The sequence below is a fragment of the Anopheles merus genome, chromosome 3L, assembly GCF_017562075.2.
Source record: "Anopheles merus strain MAF chromosome 3L, AmerM5.1, whole genome shotgun sequence".
Taxonomy (NCBI): Eukaryota; Metazoa; Arthropoda; class Insecta; order Diptera; family Culicidae; genus Anopheles; species Anopheles merus.
Window position 1 is genome coordinate 5,833,392 of NC_054085.1, and position 20,401 is coordinate 5,853,792.

General features: G+C 43.9%; 2 protein-coding genes across 5 annotated transcripts; both read left to right on the forward strand.

Moving 5' to 3' along the window:
• Window positions 1–942: 942 nt before the first annotated feature.
• Window positions 943–6,463, forward strand: LOC121600303 (cationic amino acid transporter 2-like). Of its 3 annotated transcripts, XM_041928766.1 has the most exons (5): window positions 943–1,065; window positions 2,721–2,789; window positions 4,076–4,449; window positions 4,524–5,552; window positions 5,640–6,463. In XM_041928766.1, exons 3-5 carry the CDS (start codon window positions 4,095–4,097, stop codon window positions 6,032–6,034), a joined length of 1,779 nt encoding a protein of 592 aa, XP_041784700.1. In that variant the 5' UTR covers window positions 943–1,065; window positions 2,721–2,789; window positions 4,076–4,094; the 3' UTR covers window positions 6,035–6,463. The 3 variants fall into 3 exon arrangements, with proteins under 3 accessions (XP_041784700.1, XP_041784698.1, XP_041784699.1); XM_041928764.1 differs by lacking the exon at window positions 2,721–2,789 and having other exon boundaries at window positions 943–1,167; XM_041928765.1 differs by lacking the exon at window positions 2,721–2,789.
• Window positions 6,464–7,770: 1,307 nt separating this feature from the next.
• LOC121599332 (cationic amino acid transporter 2-like) lies at window positions 7,771–20,401 on the forward strand. 2 transcript variants are annotated; one of them, XM_041927067.1, is made up of 7 exons: window positions 7,771–8,499; window positions 14,138–14,601; window positions 14,675–14,959; window positions 15,043–15,769; window positions 16,504–16,694; window positions 16,762–17,040; window positions 19,916–20,401. In XM_041927067.1, the coding sequence occupies exons 2-7, from the start codon at window positions 14,370–14,372 to the stop codon at window positions 20,008–20,010; spliced, it is 1,809 nt and encodes a 602-aa protein (XP_041783001.1). In that variant the 5' UTR covers window positions 7,771–8,499; window positions 14,138–14,369; the 3' UTR covers window positions 20,011–20,401. The 2 variants fall into 2 exon arrangements, with proteins under 2 accessions (XP_041783001.1, XP_041783000.1); XM_041927066.1 differs by having other exon boundaries at window positions 17,427–20,014.

Here is a 20,401-nt window from a genome sequence, read left to right on the forward strand (position 1 = left end):
CCACGTCCATTCATTCTCCCATGAATTACAATATATTTTTTCCGTTCGGGGCATGATGAAATCACCCGTACTTCCAACAATTCCTGTCTCACTATCGAAGAAATGTCCTCCAGACTAATCTTCTTAAAGTAAGTATTGTTGGGCATCATGTTATTCTCGCTTCTTCGCCTACGATAACGTCGATGACGAACGAGACGAGCAATAAATTAATCCATACGCACGCGCTTGCTGTAACGATTTACCGTGTAATTGAAGTGTCATCAGTTTGTTCCGATAAGCAGCCGACGCATACCGTGTCCGCATTATTGGTGTACCATTGTTTGTGGGTGGTATTAGGGCACGAAAAACTCATTCATCAACTGCTGGGCCAAGTTCATTAGCAGGAGCTTACAGCGATGACGAAATTGTTGCTCGTTGATAAGACGCAATATATATAACAGCTGAAATGAAAATTTGATTGTAAATTGATTCGTAATAAATGATACCTTTGTATCGAAATACATCTGTGTTAAAATAAAAAAAGGTAAATTGATAGCTTTAGGACGTGCGCTGACTGAGATAGCGGTCACATTTATGTTTTCGCCTATGGTTATGCATTCCGCATTACACTATGCAAGTTTAGATCGTCATATTGGCAAAATCTCAAGAATCACGTCTACACATAAACATGCCGCACACCTCTCCTCATCCTCTTTCTCTTATTACTCCTCACATCCCTTCGGAGCACCTATCAAAACAGGCGAGAGTGTGGAAGTGGATAAAAATTTGCATCCGGATATAAAAAAGTGTGGGGAGGTGGCACGTCTGTTGACCACACCAGCCACATACGCCATTCGCGTCAGCTGAGCGCAGATCGGTTCCCGGTGTGTTTGTGAAACAGGTCCTGCCTTAACTGATGCTATACACGCTCGAACTATACCTTGTTTCCCATTTCGCTCTGAAAATAGTCTCAGTCTCAGTCGTCGAGTGGTAAATATCGCGTGCACATTGTCCACTGCTGCCGTGGTAAAAGATTGAATTCGCTATCCTTCTTTCCCGTTGAGAGTACACGCGTGTCGATTAAAGGTTTGCAAGCTTACCCGCAGCTCAAAGTGACGTTGGACTACTTTTGAATTTTTGCGTGCGCGAAGAGTTTACTCTGCTATCAACAGTGACGGATATAGAACGTTACTAAGTGATGCTTAAGATTTATTATTAACATTCTTCAAAATTTATGTGAAAAGTGTCGAAATTCAAGGGAAAATGTGACCTTCTCCACTGGTGCTTTTGCAACTCCCACCCATGCGTTATTACATTACCTATGATCAATGTTACATAAATGGCACATGACGGGAGTAACAGTTAACGATGTGCGGTGAAATAAAATGAAAGAATCCGTTTTTTTTTTTGTTTTGTGCTCAAATAAATCTTGCTAGCACGAGTTTATTATCAAACCGTGCGTCAAACCGCCGAAGAGGAAAACACACAATGGAGACGCATGGTGGCGCACGTTTTTGATCTTTTTTCTCTCGCGCTCCCGGTTCTAGTGAGCAATTCTTGGAAACCGAAACAGAACATGTAACAATTTGACAGATCGCTAGCTGAAACACGCGTTCAGCGATATTGCATCAATGTAGGCGTCGTCTTTTACGATGGAGGGCGGGAAGCCGGTCCCACCTTATGGGTATCCTGGTTTTTATTTACTGTTTTCTTTTCTCTTTTTCTCTTTTCTGTATTGTTTTGAAGGTCTCGCTTGCCAAAATACGCGGCATAACGAAGATTTGAAGATTGTAGTATAGTCGCTAGAAGCACGGGAAGCACGATGTGATGCTTCGATTTCATCTCGCTAAAAATAGTGCAATTATTTACAAACGAATTCAAATCATGAAACACCACGCGACCATCACTGGTAGCATCGGTGTTTCGCACGGTTTATTTGCCACTTGGCTGGCTTGGTATCAAGCGGTGTACAGGTACATATTTGCAAATCTTAGACCTTCACCAAAAAACGGACGAAATATGCCCGGTACTTTACCCTAGGTCAATGGCACCAAGAACCACCTAGGGATGCCCATGGTTTATTTTTTGGGAGGGTGGGCGTATTAAAATAAATTAAAAACGGTTCTCCTTGATGGCAATTGCACCGATGACAGGCAAGGAATGTGTACGGGAACGGCAGTGCAACACAGTCAGCGGTGGCGCATAAATCGGCCGCGAACGCATTTTAGCATTGCGACACAGTGGCACCGAAACGTTCACCGATCGAGACGAACGGCAGGCTCATCCGGCCCATACCGGCCGTTACTCGTATAATATGCGTGTGTTTCAAATTGTCACTGCATTTATTCTGTTGTTATGACAAATCCATTCGGATGGAGAGGATTTTGCAGGGAAGATACAATGTTTATATTGTGACGAGTTTGCAGAATTGGAGCAGTTGCGAGTATGGTGTTTTTTGTTTTCTTTCGCCGATAGAGACGTTGGCTAGTTTGACATGAGTGATCTAACAAAGAAGCTCATTGTCGGGGTAGGGAATGAGGACATGCGAGAACTATCGACGTAGTAATCGATTCTAGAACTGCGCTGTCCGCCTCGTGAAAGGGATGCTGTTGCTTTTCTATCCGTTTGTCGTTGAGCTAAATGAATGGTATGACAGGATGGTACAGGAACTATGCCAAAACGCAAAAAATGTGGTCAAATCAATATTGGTCCTATACCGTTTACGTCATTTTCAATAATAGTTCCAATACACGGTTCGGTTCATCTAAAAAAAAGAAAAAAAATGCGAAAAGGAAAAATTGTCGTGGAAGGCAAGTTAACTGTATTGTATAATTAAGAGCCCCTTTCTTTGACTATTTGCTAACTGTGCTAGTATACTAACTGTGCTAGATTATTACGTATTCACTTTGTCCTTATATGAATTACGCAGATTGCAAAATTCTACAAATGAATTATTTGACACGCTCTTTTCTGAAATAATGTTATTTAAATGAGATGGTGTAACGAATATTGTTTTTTTTTTTTTGAAAGCATCATCCAGGAGGTTTCTGGTAAAAACATGAACTCAAAGCCCTGTACATTATTTGGGATTTATAAAAAAATGCATTTTTATCTAATGCTTTAAAAACTAATTATTAGTTTTTATAAGTTTATTAGTTTAATAATTATAACCATAATTATTCTTCTTCTCTTCTTCTTTGGCACAACAACCGCTGTCGGTCAAGGCCTGCCTGTACCCACTTAGTAAAGTGAGCTTGACCTTCAGTGACTTATTGTTACCATAGCAGGATAGTCAGTCCTACGTATGGGGGCACGGTCTATTCGGGACTTGAACCCATGACGCACATATTGTTACGTCGTACGAGTTGACGACTGTGACGACCACCAGACCGGCCCAACCATAATTATTACTTATAATTAAAAAATGTATAAATGAATAATTAAATTAATAAACAAATAAATAAATAAACACATGCATAAAGAAATAAATAAATTAATAAATGAATAAACAAATAAATAAATAAATGAACAATTAAATATATATATATATATATATATATATATATATATATATATATATATATATATATATATATATATATATATATATATATATATATATATATATATATATATATATATATATATATATATATATATATATATATATATATATATATATATGAATAATTTATAAATAAAATCAAATTTTGTCAAATCAAATAAATAAACAATTTAATAAATATGAATAATTGATAAATAAAATCAGATTTTGTATTCAAATAACGTGATTCGATACATGTACAACAAATGAAACATAAATTTCTTATTTTTACTTTGGCGGCTTGTCAATTGAATGTCGAAACTCTTCAATTACGAAGAACTTTTTTATTTATTGGTTAATGAAAATGCACACGATTAATTATTAAACTTACTTACTTATCTATTTTGATTTATGTTTTTACAAAAAAAAATACCATTGGTACTGGACCGATTTAACCACCGGTACTCAACTAATCCAGAACGGTCTACTATAAACAATAAATATTAAAGTTTTTACATTTTCTAATATTGTTCAATCATTTCTTACTTGCAGGTGACGTCGAATAAAACACATGGAAAACTTCTGGAAAGCTGTCAGTCGCAAAAAACCTAACAACGACGATGGAAGCCATTCGAAGCTGGCTCGTGTCCTGACCCTACTCGACCTCACCGGTCTTGGCGTGGGCAGTACGCTCGGACTGGGTGCGTACGTGTTGGCAGGTTCCGTAGCTTATGAACAGGCTGGACCGGGTGTAGTCATTTCCTTCGTAATAGCGGCCCTAGCAGCGGCCATTGCTGGGCTCTGCTATGCGGAGTTTGCATCGCGCGTGCCCAAGGCCGGTTCCGCCTACATCTACACCTACATTACGATAGGCGAGTTTGCTGCCTTTACGATCGGGTGGAATCTAATGCTGGAGTACATTATCGGTGAGTGAGATAAGCAGTGAGAAAATCACATTTTTTGATAACTGTTGTGATCATTCTGTTCACCACAACACTAGGAACGGCAAGTGTCGCGCGAGGCTTAAGTGGATACATTGACGCACTGATCGATCATCGTATGGGAAACGCCATCAAGGATGTGGTTCAGATGCGTGTGAGCTTCTTGGCCGAGTACCCAGACGTATTTTCCTTCCTGGTCGTGATAGTGATAACGGCCCTACTGGCGTACGGTGTGAAAGAATCAACTGTGCTGAACAATCTCTTCACCGGTGTGAATCTGATCGTCATAGTGGTCGTTTTGGTGTCCGTGGGCATTAAGGCCGATCCGGCTAACTGGGCGATCAAACCGGACGATCCAAACGTCCCAGCCGGGCTGGACATCGGGGCAGGCGGATTCCTCCCGTATGGCATCGCGGGCGTGATGGCCGGTGCGGCCAAATGTTTCTACGGCTACGTAGGCTTCGATTGTATCGCTACGACTGGCGAGGAGGCACAGAATCCTTCCCGGAACATTCCACTAGCCATCATCGCTTCGCTGATCATCATCTTTCTGTCGTACTTTGGTGTGGCGACCGTGCTTACGATGGCGCTGCCGTACTATCTCCAGGACCCAATCGCACCCTTTCCGCGGCTCTTCGATTACCTCGGCTGGCAGGAGATCAAGTGGATTGTATCGATCGGTGCAATCTTTTCCCTGTGCACAAACTCACTGGGCGCAATGTTTCCGCTGCCTCGCGTTCTGTACGCTATGTCGTCGGATGGTCTCATCTTTAAGCAGTTGCGGACTGTCCATCCAAAGACTAAGACACCACTGTTGGCCACGATTCTTTCGGGCCTGTTTTCCGGTACGATGGCGATGCTGTTCAATTTGCATCAGCTGATCGATATGATGTCGATCGGAACGTTGCTAGCCTACACGATCGTAGCGGTGAGTGTGCTGGTACTGCGCTACGAGCAAAATACCAACTTTATCGTGAGCAGTCAAACGAAGTCGTCAACAGTGATGAAACAGCTGTTCAATCTCACCTGCCTGACGGTACCGAGCAGCTTATCGTCCGATATTGTAAAGGTGTGCGTGCTTATTTATGGTTAGTTTCCTAATAGAGCATTTTCATTAGAATCCAACATTATTAGAGCAATTTCAGCAACCTTTTTTTTTTGGTTTTTATTTACAGCTATCGTTATTAGTGTGATTAGCTCGATTCTTGCCCACGCGCAAGATTATCTCAACAGCTACAATCCACTATTCTGCACGCTTCTAGCGGCCATGGCCATTGTAGCGGTGCTGCTAACACTCATCATATCCTGCCAACCGACGGAAGAGCGACAGCTTACCTTCCGTGTACCGTTCGTCCCGTTCGTACCACTGATCAGCATCTTCGTGAACGTGTACCTCATGTTTCAGCTCGATGCGGCCACCTGGGTACGGTTTCTGGTGTGGCTGGTGGTAGGCTTTATCATCTACTTCTCCTACGGTATCCGTCACTCGGTGCAAGGATCTGGCAGTCAGACGCTTTCGGAAAGTCAGCTCGACATCCCATTCGCTATGTTTACCACGGTGAAGCAGTAGAGGGGGCCGATGATCGCATTCCGTGGGAATGGAGCAGCTAGGCAAGCACATTTTCATACACTCAAGACATTAGGCTACGCTGGTAGAAGGCAAGTTGCATCTAGATTTAGTTTGGTAGGCTGCAGTAATCTAGTCATTCTATGTTTAACCCAATGTGCACATTCGCCCGCTTTTGTGCAAGAGATTGCTAAAAGACAGAGCATTAAAAGTGAACCGTTTTAGGTTAAGTAAACTCCAGGTTAGGGAATATCGTTCCTGTTCGACTTTTATGGATCACTACATGCTTTTCGGGAAATGTTTAGTATGTGGTCAGTAATCATTGTTAATGGTAGAAATAATAACTAATCTAGAAAACAAAGCTATTTATTATTTCATTGTTTTAGTGTTCTCATTTACCACCGACAGGCCTCAATAAACTGTTGAGTTAAGGAATTGTTCATGTTTTTTTCTTCTGTTCCATTATTTCATCAAACTTACAACAAAGTATTTTGATTTCTTGCTATAATCAACCAAACAATACTAAACGCAAAATAAACTTACGCCCTATGTTACATGAACTCGTAACACAAACCAAAACACTTTAGTACTGAAATGGAGTGCAGCGCGAACAAAATTAGGTCATCTCACGGTTCAAGCTCACTTCTCCGTGTCGGCCCTTGATGAGCTCGTGTATGTGCCAATGATCTTACTCTGAGTCCCTTTGCGGACGGTACGATCCAGCTGCTGTCACGTCACTAATCACGCCACAACCATTTCCCCCATTCGCTCATGCTTTTGGCGGTGCGATAATGTCAACGAATGAAAAATATGCGTTGCACTGTAGTACACAGCTTCCTAATGGGTTCTTGAGCAGTAACGTGATGACGAACAGATGTGGTAGAAGAACCGACGTCAAGGTTACACGCTCGTGTATGTAAAACGTTACTTTCTCTTTCGGTGTCAATGTCACGCTGCTCGGCCCGCGTCTTGGATGGGGCAGATTAATCGGCCAATATACATTTGCCCATGCGGTTCATCACACAGGGAGAATGTAAATCAAGGCGGGAGCAGATTAATTTGCATGGGAATTGATGATTCGTGCGCATTGTTTTCATTCTCACGGCTAGCTCGGGCTAGCGATAAACGCCTGAATGTATGCTATGCTAAGCGCATTGCAATAGAGCAGAGAAGGCTGCTATGATGACACGTGTGTTACATTTTGAAATGTAACGGTTATTTATGATTTATGTGTATGTAGCAAAGGAGTGGTGAATTACAATAAATTTTAAAATTTGCAGCAATGCTACGCTTTTCAAATATAATATATAATTTTGCACTAAACGATCTACATACACGGTGAGCATAAACTTATCTCCTAACCAGTTGCGAACGCGTGGAAGCTGGCCTCCATTGCGCTAACCTTGAATTGTTTCATCGTACCTCGCACCCAATCAGGCAATAACAATCAACACTTACACTCTGAACTCTACCGGCCAGATCGGTAGTGCAATGCCAGTCGGTGCTATTGACTAGAGCAGGGAGTTCTGAGTTCTTACAGATAAGAGTAATCTGAACGGTCAGTGGGTAAGCAGAGAAAACAAAAAACAACAAATTTCCGCTCACTAGGAAGCCATAGAGGATGATCACTGAGAGAGGAAACCCCTAAACCGCATACTACCACCGTAACGTTGAGAGCGAGAGAGCGGGCAAGACTGTGGCCAAGCATCACCGCACCGGTACTACTACGGTCGGTTGAGTGCAATGCGTTATTCCAATCGAGACGTTGCGCGCGCCAGTCACTCGCCAGTTGGTTGTGCTCCGTCCTCATCGAAGGCAGCTGGACCGTGTGACACAAATAAAAGAAACAAAAGTGTGCTTTAAGCTTGATTATGGTTTGGACCATCGGTGACAGTCGGTGAGCGGCATTCGCTTTGTCCGGCCGTGTATTAAGATGCGCAGCTTGCTCGGTTAGCTTCTGTTATTTAATCATTAAGAGCAGTAGTGCCCATATGACTAGTGCCTCCAAATGTAAGCAATAAAACCTTTTACCAGGTGTAAATGGTATAGTGTCGTAGTAGATAGTGATTTTTCCAGTGAAGTCAATATTATAAGCATTACAGTGTTAGCCGTTTTGAAAGTGTTGCATTTGATGAGTGTGTTATTTTATAACGTGCTATGTGTATCAGCTGATAATGAACAACCCCAGGCATTGTGGTCCCTGGTAGTGAGTGATAGGGGTTTGCTTTGATTGCCCCTGTATTTGAAGTGATGTTTATCATTAGTCACCAGTGATAAGAAACAGTGGTGGCTTTTTTTTCCTACGACACGAAGAAGAGTAAAATCGACAACGTACATCCGTAGTGGCGCTAGTACAGGTTATTTATGAATAACCTTTGATTTTTTCTAAGTTTTTTGTTGTTACTGAAACGACGTCTCTCGACCTATAAGCTATCCTGAGTTTGGATTGTGAGCTGATTTATTTCTTGGTAAGTATGATCTTTACTATTCCTAACTTTAGAAGATGGAGTATATTTTAGGAAAAATCCACCAGGAAGGAATAGTTTACCTGTCTTACTAACTCACAAGATACTTCTTCCCCGAGACAAAAAAAAACCGCAACCGAAACGACTTATAAAACCACACGTACAGTGTTATTGTCTACATGAAATAGGACCTCGACGGCTCTTATCAAACTGTTTCCAGTCCATGCTAACAAGCATGTTGATTGGGGTGTAGGAATGCCGGTCCTTTCAAATCACGACAACCGCTACGCAAACCTTCGCTGGCCCGCTGCCTTTACCGTGCAGCACACTGCGAGATGTAACAACAGGTGTGCGCCAAAGATAAAATGATGCGCACAAACAACAATACTTTACTATTCAGTGTTTAAATACAGAAGAATCTTAAGAAAACATTTAAAAATAACTATTTTGCTCATCGTTCAATGTGCTTTACAACAAAGCTTTTTTTTGTTTAATGTGTTTTATATGGTCATTACATTATATCTTTAACATGATACAACCACATTGCTGATTTGTCGCTCGCAATAATATGAATCAGCCGATGATATCGGTTCTGGTGCAACTACCTGTTTCTTATCTCAAAAGACGCTACTCTCGTGAGAGATTACGATTAGGGCTAATATGGCTCGTATGTCATCTGTTGTAAGAACACGGTGGGGGAGGTATGGAGCCATTACACAACGCCATAAACCTATTGATTCTAGACGTAACACGCTAGAATGAAGATGTGTTCCACCTAGCTTCGCTCGAGTAGATGCTTTATATAGTGCGATTAACTGATAGCAGCTTATGTGAATGTGTGTATGTTTCAACACTTAAAACTGAGTAGCAAAACATGCAGCTAAAACATTCAACAGTTTTGTCCAGAAAATTAAATAGAAATCACTGTATCCAGTGGGATTAAGTCCAAAAGAAGGTGTACACATGTAAACGACCCTTACGGAAACCATACAACTGATACCAATGTAGGTCAAAAAGTTTGTCTTGTGAGGTATTTTGCCGTTTGCTCTTATATTCTACCATACTTTTTTTTTGTTTTTTTTTTTTTGTTCCTCACTTATTCGTCCCTTTTTGTTTCAAACATCAACATCATTCTTTTGTGTCAATTTAGTTGGGCACACCCTACGATCTCTTTAAAATTTAATGATCACTTAAGCCTTTCCTACGTTTGATACTAATAGTGCGCTTTGAAGATCTGTTTCATTTTCAATGATTTCGTGGAAATGTAAACTGAAATTCGTTTAAAATTTGCTTGTTTTTTGAAGATTTTAATATCAGATAGATCTAAAATTATCTAAATTTTATTCACGGTTTACCATTTACACAGGTCACAGTAACTTTTCCAATTTAAGAAACTGGTGAAACAGTAAAAATGTTTCAGCGATTTAGTTTTGTTTTGTGTGGTTATTTGGGATGCATTTTCTGATAATAAGAAAACAATTGATAAAAATACCTATGGACTAAAAAGTGTGTGGCTAAAAAAGGACCTATAGAACATTTTTTGAGCTTCGCTTTGGAATTTACGACATTTAATAAGGTTCTTAATAAAACCATTGAATTTAAAATTTAAACCATTTTACTTTTGAGAAAGTAAAAATTATTTCACACAATACCGGATTTGAAATATTTAGCTTTTTCTTCACTTAACCAGTTGGTCATTTTCGGGTTTCTTTCTCATTTAACCGGAACACAAGTTTAAACGTTTTAGACTTCCTCAAACAAAAAGACTCTCTAAAAATACATATACAGAGGAGCAATACGTTCAGAGCCTGGAATAGAACGCAAGAGATGAACAAAAACGGTAATGTGAAGAGAGTGATGTGCAAAACAATATACAATATTTGTATTGCATTTCCTATCATATAAATGTGTTAGTCTGTTGCAAAATATAGAGCATATAATGTTAATAAACATGCTGAAAATATTACTTATTCCTTGAAATGAAATATTGGCATAATAGGGTTTCAGATGGATTAGTAGTGAAAGTGTGTTCTAAAAATTAACGTAAGTTTTTTCATTTTTTTCACAGTTGAGTGAAAGCTGAAAATTTTGCTAATGGCAAATGTTTTCTGTATTTATATTCCTCTCATTAAATACAGTATGAGCTGTATTAACGTATAAGCTTATCAAACATCAGTTTTGTTTGTATTATCGTTTGAATTAATTAGAGTTAGAGTTTTAAAAAGTTAGAAAAAATATCTAGTTGTAGTAAACGGTTATTGTATATCTCCCTTGGTTGGAAGTTCACCAATTAATAATCACCAATTACATAAAGCAACATCAAACGAGCTGTAACAATCCCATCTTTAATTGTATAAGCTTTTGAATGAACACATTATGCTGGCAATTCGTAACTCTACCTTTTTCATTTCTTTTGTCAATGAAAAACGCACATAAATGTTAACTTTAAAGGACCTCCTACTTTTGCCCTTCTCCTTTTTCCTACCGATTCAGTTTAATGAAGCGAACGAAAGTTTAGATTGAGCCAGATTGGATAATATCAATCCCTTTATCAATAATCATATCGACCAGTGGACGGAGGGGTTTTGGTGCCCGTTTTTGCACTTATCCTCTTCCCATTCCTATTTTCACGGTCATTTGACTTCAAACAGTCTCCGCCGATCGGTGCAACCGGTGTGCTCTGCTGGATTTTTTTTTTGCGTTTTCGGATATCGAGCGGGGCTGGTGGCAGCGATTGGACCGCCCTTATCGACGTCCACGAATTGCCTTTACCTTACTGCACACGCGTGCATCTTCCAAGGGAGTCTTGAACGCAAGACATATCGTTGGCGGGCGGCACATCGTGGTAACATCGATTATGCGTGCAGTGACGCGAACCGTTGCGCGCGAAAGTGAAGGAAAAAGGAAAGAACCGCTAAACTTACTTACTTGCCCTCGACTAGCCGGGCGCCGGGCACTGTTTGCTGCTGTTTTTCTTTACAAACACATAAACCCATACAAACACACACTCACACCGTCACACGCATTCAGGGTGGAAAGTGTAATAATTAACGCGCAACGCATTCCGCGCCCATTGGCCAGCTACCCCTCCTTCGACACTCGTTTAGGTTTCGTGAGTTATCGGATTAACACAAATGCGAGACGCGGAGGGTTCACAAAACCACCGACGTGCTTGCGTGCATTTGAAAGTGAACAGTATACGATTGATCTGTTAGCTATGGTCATGTGACTGGAATCGGTAGAATCGGATGTCCCTTAGGCTTGAAAATGCAAGAATACGTGGTAATTTGGCAGAATTTCATCATCTTGCATCTCACAGTCGATCCATGCGGGCTAAATGTAACCTCCAAAATTTGCTTCTACACCCCATACCCAATTATCAACCCTTACCGTGCATCACACGCAATGTATAACACACCGCTCGAAAGCCGAGTTTGCACGCGGGTTTGCTATCGTGCTTAGCGTTATCACGCTTAATGTTGGTAGCGCACCGTACGATCGCCTATTAGCGCAAACGCTTACCTTCCAGTAGCAGCAGCAGCAGCTCTTAACAACACACTAGACAACACGAGGTACAAACAAGATGCGCAATGAAAACAAAAACCGTAAATACAAAATTTAATTGAAAACAAAACAACCCCGAAGCCCACGAAGCAGCTGCACTCCACGCGTCGTTGCAAATTGGCAACCTTACTCTCTTGATATTGAACGTACCGCTTTGTGATAATGGCAATGGTTGAGTGCATCTTATACCTACGCGCAAAAACATAGCACATGTGAAGCTGTGCGATGTGTAGTAGGTAAGTAGGCTGTTTTGGCTCCGTTGTCATACTGTTGCTCAGCAAAACGATGCAATTCCCTTTCCCCTTCATTTGCCCATCCCACTTTTCCTCCAATGCCCTTGCTCACTCTCTTGAAACCGCCGCCTAACCCCCCCCCCCCCCCCCCCGTAGATCGGTTCGCGGTTCGCGTATGCGTTCGTCTTAATTGCAGGGGGAAACCAAAGCCCGCGAACCGTATCACACGATGATCGCATAATTGACGGTTGCGGTTGAAGAAGCTCCAGTGACCTAACGAACAGTCGCAACCGAAGAAGTGTATGCGACCGGAACTGTCACCGTAGCCAGATGCAAAGCGAAATGACCCAGTGATAAGAAACAGTCAATCATTTGCGAACAGATATTGTGCAATCCGCGCGAAGTATGTTTGCTATTAGAATGAAAAGTATTTAGAACACACCGGAACGGTGTCAAGGACGCACGGGTTAGCTCTTTGGGGCTGCCGGTGGTGATGGTACACTATCAACCGGGTCGCAATGTCGCTTGTCTGTCGAGTGTAGAATTATCATTAACATAAGGGCATTTTTAAAGCCTTATCATTGCCCTGTGTGATTGTGGTGCTGGCACTTGAGGTGGACGTTAGAAGATACGGCGTATTTGACTCATCGTGTATTCATTTTCTCCATTGCCTAAATATTTAAAAAAAATCATTTTCTTATTGTTTGAAATAGAAGAGCAGAAAAAGATGTACTAATTCAATAAAGTCATTAGCCTTGAGACATTCAAAATAAAATTCGCACACATTCCAGTTTGCTTTTGTTTTGTACACGTCCGGGTCGCATCTTTGTGCCCAATGGTACGATTCTCTCCATCCCAGACGCGTCCTTCACGGATGACTGTAGGTCGGAAAAACAAATTGCACTTCTTTTTGGACACATCCTTTCGTTCGGCATTTGCTCTTCTTGACCCTGCCGCGATCGCGTAGCGTGATCTTGACTTCCATTTAGCTGCAGCATGGCACAAAGCGGCAGTTGAGCATATACCGGGCAATTATCAGCAAACCCGATGTCGCATGGCTACAAACTGACCACCTCTAGCGTACAGTTCTTATAATCTAATCATTGTACAGTGTGTTTGTGTTTGTATTTTCTAAAGAGAACCACCTAGACAATAACATGACGACACATCCACACATTGTGCAGCTTTTACTTGGTAGCCGGCAACACATACCGCAAACAAATAATGAGAGTGAAAGTGATAGAGGTCTTATCGCGGTATGCAAAATGGATGATTTCATCCGTTTAATAGACCCCGAGACATTCCGTTTGAAGTTGACATTGTCTGCAGGTCATCTCAGCAGGAACACAAGTAGCTGGTTTGCTGGAAATGCCCAATGAGTGACACATTGGACACATTGACGCATCTCATTAGTAGATCCCCAGCGAAGATTTACCGGAAGATTCCATTATCAACTAGGCCCCCCCTAGCTCCCGGGCAAAGAAAGCAAACGAATAAGGGGAAAGCATATTATTTCCTTATAGGAGTTCTTCGCCTATTTTCGATCGGGATCGGTTGTGCGTATCAATCGAGCTTTAAACAGCTGATAGGATGAGACACAGTCTGTAACGTTCGCCCGAAACGCATCACGTGCCAATTGCCGTAGCTCCCGTGCGGGGCCGTGGCGTAGTGAACGACGACACTGGTGTATGATATTTTCTGCGGCGGAGGGCAGGTGATATGGCAGCATGCCAATCAGTGTAGATAACCTAATTGAAGATATACGTTTGCAAACACACCGAACCGAAAGGGGTGACAAAGTCTGATAGGCAATTGAATTTCTTGTTGCTTTTCTTCTTGAACAGGTACCCATGATAACGACGTACCAAGACGGGAAAGCAACTTACGATAAGGCGCAGAAGCGTTTGTGACCGTGGAGCAGCAACGACCGACAGCAGCGGCAGCAGCAGCAGCAGTATCGAGGACGATCTTGCAGTGAGGCACAGTTTCCAGAACCACACTGTTGCTCCCTCCTGAGCCGGACACCTACCCCTTTGTGGTGGTCCCACTGCGTAGCGCAGTAGTGTTAGTACGACCATGGCCAGTCCTTCATGTTGGCGCATTCTGACCCGCAGGAAAGTGCTCTCCTTCGATGGGAGCTCGGAGAAGCTGGGCCGGATACTGAATACCTTTGACCTCACGGCGCTCGGTGTGGGCGCCACGCTCGGGGTCGGTGTGTACGTGCTCGCTGGCCATGTCTCGAAGGATCAAGCTGGTCCGTCGGTCGTGCTGTCGTTTTTGATTGCAGCGGCGGCGTCCTTTCTGGCTGGTAGGAGACACAATTTATAGAGCTGGCTCATTCTCCGCATCAGAACGGAACACTAACGAAGTATGTCTTGCAGGGCTGTGCTACGCTGAGTTCGGAGCACGCGTCCCCAAGTCAGGATCGGCGTACATCTACAGCTACGTGTGCATCGGTGAGTTTATGGCGTTCATCATCGGCTGGAACCTGATGCTGGAGTACATCATTGGATCGGCGAGTGTGTCACGGGGCCTGAGTCTGTACATAGACACGCTGGCAAACGATACGATGAAGACGCGCTTCCTCGAGGTGGCGCCTATCGAGTGGGACTTTATGTCTAGCTACTTTGACTTTTTCGCCTTCACTGTCGCGATCTTGCTTGGCAGTGAGTATAGAGACAGAATTAAGTGCGTACGCTACTTCAACATGCTCTAACGCCTTCTATTGCTATTTCGTCTTCCTCCACAGTCGCACTGGCATTTGGCCTCAAAAAGTCTACCATGGTCAACAATGCCTTTACCGTGCTTAATCTCTTTATCGTGCTGTTCGTCATCATAGCGGGCGCCATTAAGGCTGATCCGGAAAACTGGCGCATAAAGCCGGAAAACGTGTCCAGCCTGTACAACGCGGGCGAGGGAGGCTTTTTCCCGTTCGGGTTCGAGGGAACGCTCCGCGGCGCTGCTACCTGTTTCTTTGGCTTCGTCGGGTTCGACTGCATTGCGACGACGGGCGAGGAAGTGCGCAATCCACGTAAGGCAATCCCGCGAGCGATCCTGTGCTCGTTGACGATCATCTTCCTCGCCTACTTCGGTGTCTCCACGGTGCTGACGCTCGTTTGGCCGTACTACAAACAGGACGTTAACGCTCCGCTGCCGCACGTTTTCAACGAAATTGGTTGGCACTTTGCCAAATGGATTGTGGCCATCGGGGGTATCATCGGGCTGGTGGCAAGCTTGTTCGGGGCCATGTTTCCACAGCCGCGTATCATCTACGCTATGGCACAGGACAGGCTGATCTTCCGGGTGCTGGGTGAGGTTAGTCCACGGTTTAAGACGCCCGTTTTTGGGACGCTCTGTGCAGCCATGCTTACCGGTACGTTGGGCGGTCTGTTCGATCTGAAAGCGTTGGTCAACATGCTGTCGATCGGAACGCTAATGGCGTACACGGTCGTAGCGATCTCGATACTCATTCTAAGGTAGGTATCATGAAACGTTATAACCGTTTCGCTATAACTGTACCAAACACGTGAAACTGTCTCCATATGCCAATCAACCTAATGTGTGCTCCATTACCGTTAAAGCAGTGAAACTTTGGAACGCCCACCCCCCTCTTCTTTTTTACGACAACCGAACATGTCAGCCTAATGTTCCACCACATCCATCGCTATTTGGCGGTGGCAACCTTCACCGAGTGAAATGAAGCCTGACTTGATGGTGGTATGGTTTGCTACTTGGCAGCTACTTGTTTTCATCACTCTTCTTTTTGTGTTTCGGAAGCTTTACGAAGCTCAAGTGTTTTATATTACATGCCATGCCTGCATCCCATAACGTGCTGTTTGCTTTTGGAAAATGGTCAGAAAGGAAGGAAGGAAGGTGCACCTGATGTGCTGTTTACTGCTGATTGAAGGTTCACACTAATTTTGACCTTGCGTTTTGGCGCAAAAAAAAACTTTTCCAAGCTCAATATTCAAAGCGCGTTATAATCGCGCCTATATATATATATATATATATATATATATATAATCGCGCCTATAAAACATTGATGTTGTGTGGGAAAAGCGAGGAACAAAACTCAAGTTTAGGTTGAAATCGTTATCTTCGTTAGCATCTTCACAATAGAGAGGGAAACGAAACCTGACGATGAAAATTAACGTCATCATTCGTGCTGATCGATGTATTTCCTGTGCTTATACTTCTCTGTTTCCGGCAGATTTTCCGAAAACCCCGATCCAGCCATTCCCTCTACCAGCACTCGAGACCCGTACGAGTCATCGAACCTACTGAAGGCACGTGAACGTGTTACCGGTTCCGCTTTCTTCAAGCAGCTGTTCAATCTGTCCTGCATTCGTTTACCGACGAACGTGTCCAGCAGTGTGGTCGGAGTGCTGGTGACAATCTACTGTAAGTTATACTTCCCATGCGGTAAGAGGTTTCAGTTTCAAGCGATTGTGTTATACCTTTTTTGTAGGTCTACTAGCGATTGCACTTTCGCTCACGATCTTCTACGCTAAAGACGCAATCTTCTACGATATGGAACTGTGGGCCTGGATACTGTTCGGAGTACTGCTCGGTCTGACGCTGCTTGTGCTGCTGCTCATCTCGATACAGCCACGGGAAAGGGCGGATGCACCGTTTCGAGTGCCGCTAGTGCCGCTGCTACCGGGGATCAGTATTTTTGTGAACATTTATCTGATGCTGATGCTGGACGTCTACACCTGGATACGCTTTGGCATATGGATGGGAATTGGTAAGAGTGCTTTTATGCCTGCTTTTTGGTATTATACTATATTTATACACTCACCTGCAACCTACAGCAGCATAGAAGTAGTAGTAGTAGTAGTAGTAGTAGTAGTAGTAGTAGTAGTAGTAGTAGTAGTAGTAGTAGTAGTAGAAGTAGTAGTAGTAGTAGAAGTAGTAGTAGTAGTAGTAGTAGTAGCAGTAGTCGATCAATTTAACTAAGCTCACTCATACAACACGCTAAATAGATCCCTTCGTCCTGTAGTGTAACCACTAACCTGTTTGCATGCAACCTTTCTTCCCTTCTCTTTTATACGTTCCCCGATTGGTTGCTTACTGCCAAATTTAATCGATGCATGCACCGTATCCCTTCATTGTTGGATTCCAATCACCTAGGACTAGTTATCTACTTTACCTGCGTTTGCTGTAACAAGCGGGCAGCGAAAAATCCCGATGTGCGTGTGCCACATTTCCCTCCCGTAGAGACCACTTCCGAAATGGGCTATCGAAGGAATGATGATGGTGAGGATGATGATCATACGGCAGATCTAGAAAATGGATCCGTAACAGTAACCGGCTCGGACCTTACTGTTCGCGAGCACACTAACTATCCTCAGCAGAATGGATACTATACACAGAATCTAAGCACAGCTATATCGGTTGAAACAGCCGAAAAGGAAGCACGAATGATGGAACTGAAACCGACGCTCCCCACAAAGGAGGTGGTCATTGCTCAGACTGTTTTAGCTGCTGCAGGTACTGTTTCCGAGCCGGAAGAGGAGCAGCGTCAAATGAAACAACCGAGATCGAACGCGTCAACACCAAAGAGTAGCTTCGATGAGATTATACCACTGTCCGAGGAAACGGTTCGTGGGTTTAAGGAAAAGGTTGAACCTAATGGGAAGGTTTACTTTGTGACACAGGAACAAGAAAGTGGTGAACAACGAGACAAACATAAAGTAATGCCACTAAGTAGTGGGGAATCCATCGAACCTGTCTCGATAACGGACGAGAAGGAAACTTCCCGAGCGATCGCGTTTTTAGATCACATACTAGACGATGAAGACACGCTACCGTCCGGCGAGGAAGGTCTCAGCTCGGGAAACTACATCCCCAGAACACCGAACGGTGATGATGAGTCGTTGGCTAGTCCCGTTTTTCGTGAGCAATCGGTCATTGCCGATATTCACCGGGCGGACGATAGTATCGTGGAAGTGCAACAGGAAATGGCTAAAGCCGATGCGGAAGAGCCTACCTCTACCTCAGTCAACGATCACCAGCCAGAGGAACAGAAAGTAGTGCAAGATATCAAGGCCGATTCTGATAAAGAAACGCAACCTCCTACGATAGTGATAGCTAGTGAAGATGGTCCCACCGATGTTGGAACCGATAAGCAGAAGGTAAAGCCACGTGTCATGTATATCGCGGGAATGGGAGAAGACGGAGCACCGGCACCGAAGGAGCTGACCGAAGAAGAGCAAGACTACATCAACTTCCGAGCGGCAGAGAAGGAACGGTTTATGAACCGGTTAAGCACGCTGCTCGTTAATCCAGTTAAAGCACCTCTAAAGCGTCTACAGCAGCCGGATGAGACGCGGCTGGAAGAGGAGCAAGACTATTCTGCCCGGCAAGAGGCCACGGTATCCGTGCCACCAACTGTACCGGGCATTAGCCGTTCCACCAGTGAACCGAGCTTCGTACTGTTGCGAAACAAGCTAAGTCACTCTAACTCCCCGCAGGAAAGCGAAACGGACGAACCGGAAGTCGACCGGGTACGATCCGAGTACAGCAGCGTGGTGATACCTCCCGCACCCAAGTTTGACGAAACGCTGTTCAACACTATCCGTGCCGGGTCAGTTATACCGGGCACACCGAAGAGTCCCATCCCGGCCGCACCCATCTTCGATCCGGTGCTGTTCAACACGCTCGGCAAAGGAAAATCCCAACGAGCATCGATTCTCCCAACGGAAGCAACACAACCAACAACGGGAGCGGTCCCGACACCGGCTGCAACTCCCACTGAGGGACAATATTATGAAGTGGAGTTGAAAAAGCTGAAACCTGTACCCAGCTCCACGACCATACTGGTCACCACTCTCAAACCACGCGATGAACCTACCAGCCCCGAACCGACTTCACCATCCTCCTCTAATCCACGCGATGCTTTCAAATCGCGGCTGGAGAAGATTCTACTGCGTGGACCGCTGGACGCAACGGGTCGCCCGAAAACGTTGCAACCGAGCATGATGGCAGCGGTCAGTGAAGATAACCTTCAGCGACCAATTGGTGAACAACAACCACCGGCATCCAGCACGGATTCGGGACTCAGTATGGGTTCGTCCAGCAATTCGCTAGCTCCCGCCACACCGCGGGATGCAGCAAAACCGCGGGACGAAAGCTTCCGTGACCGGGCGCGCGGGTTCGATACGGCGAAAAAGAAACAGAAGCTCCTGTTCGACGACGTGCTCAAGTCGATCAATCCCGAGACGCGTCCAAGCAGCATACGCAACTCGGTCGAGCATCGGGTGTCGTTCCGCAACTTCAAGGACGGTCTCAGAAAAACGGTACCACCGAAACAGTTTCTGCCCGACGCTTAGAGAGCGACACTGACTGTAGATTTGACGCTAGTCCCACCATTATTTTATCTCCCTTTATTAATCTGCCCGCCTGCCTGCTTACTGATGGTATGCTGTTAACATACGTACCCGTATCGTCTAACACCTTCTACCCTCTGCTCTGATCCGTAGTCGAGCTAACATGACACCATGCAACACCCTGGCATGCAAATCATTGTAACTCGTAACCCATCCACGACCTGCATGCATAACTGTATGATGTTCCTTCAATGCAATTGTTAACTTACCTTGTTTGTTTTTCGATGGTAGGATTGTCGCTGTACGCGTTCTATGGTTTCAAGAACAGCTATAGAGAAGTGTACGCCAGCCAGTTCGGGTGGACCAAGCTGAAGTACGTCCACTAGCGGCGCATGGAAGGCTGTCATTCGATTTAGTTTTTTTTTTTCAACGATTTGCTGATACAACCAACCATAAATAGGCTAGATACAGGAAGCGTGATATTTAAGCAGCATAGTTCCCATACCACCATTCCACCAACGTACCAACATGGCCATCGTTCAGGATCAGCGGAATAGGTTTATGTTAGTAGAAGAGGAGGTTAATGTGCAGCATGCGACTATTAGTAAACCGCGTGATATATTTTGTTTCACTGCAATTACTAAACTTGATTGTAATGTTCGAGCATTGTTGGTAAGCTAAACGAGGTACAAGATTTCGACGATCGGTTTGCCATGTTTGGTAGGCAGCATAGCATAGCATTAGATTTTGTATTCGTTTTGCCATAACACACCATTT

Coding starts and splice junctions, on each gene's coding strand:
- LOC121600303 (XM_041928764.1), top strand. CDS start 4,095: ATGGAAAACTTCTGGAAAGCTGTCAGTCGCAAAAAACCTAACAACGAC. Junction 4,450..4,523: donor AATGCTGGAGTACATTATCG/GTGAGTGAGATA, acceptor CCACAACACTAG/GAACGGCAAGTGTCGCGCGA. Junction 5,553..5,639: donor GGTGTGCGTGCTTATTTATG/GTTAGTTTCCTA, acceptor TTTTATTTACAG/CTATCGTTATTAGTGTGATT.
- LOC121599332 (XM_041927066.1), top strand. CDS start 14,370: ATGGCCAGTCCTTCATGTTGGCGCATTCTGACCCGCAGGAAAGTGCTC. Junction 14,602..14,674: donor GGCGGCGTCCTTTCTGGCTG/GTAGGAGACACA, acceptor TATGTCTTGCAG/GGCTGTGCTACGCTGAGTTC. Junction 15,770..16,503: donor ATCTCGATACTCATTCTAAG/GTAGGTATCATG, acceptor TGTTTCCGGCAG/ATTTTCCGAAAACCCCGATC.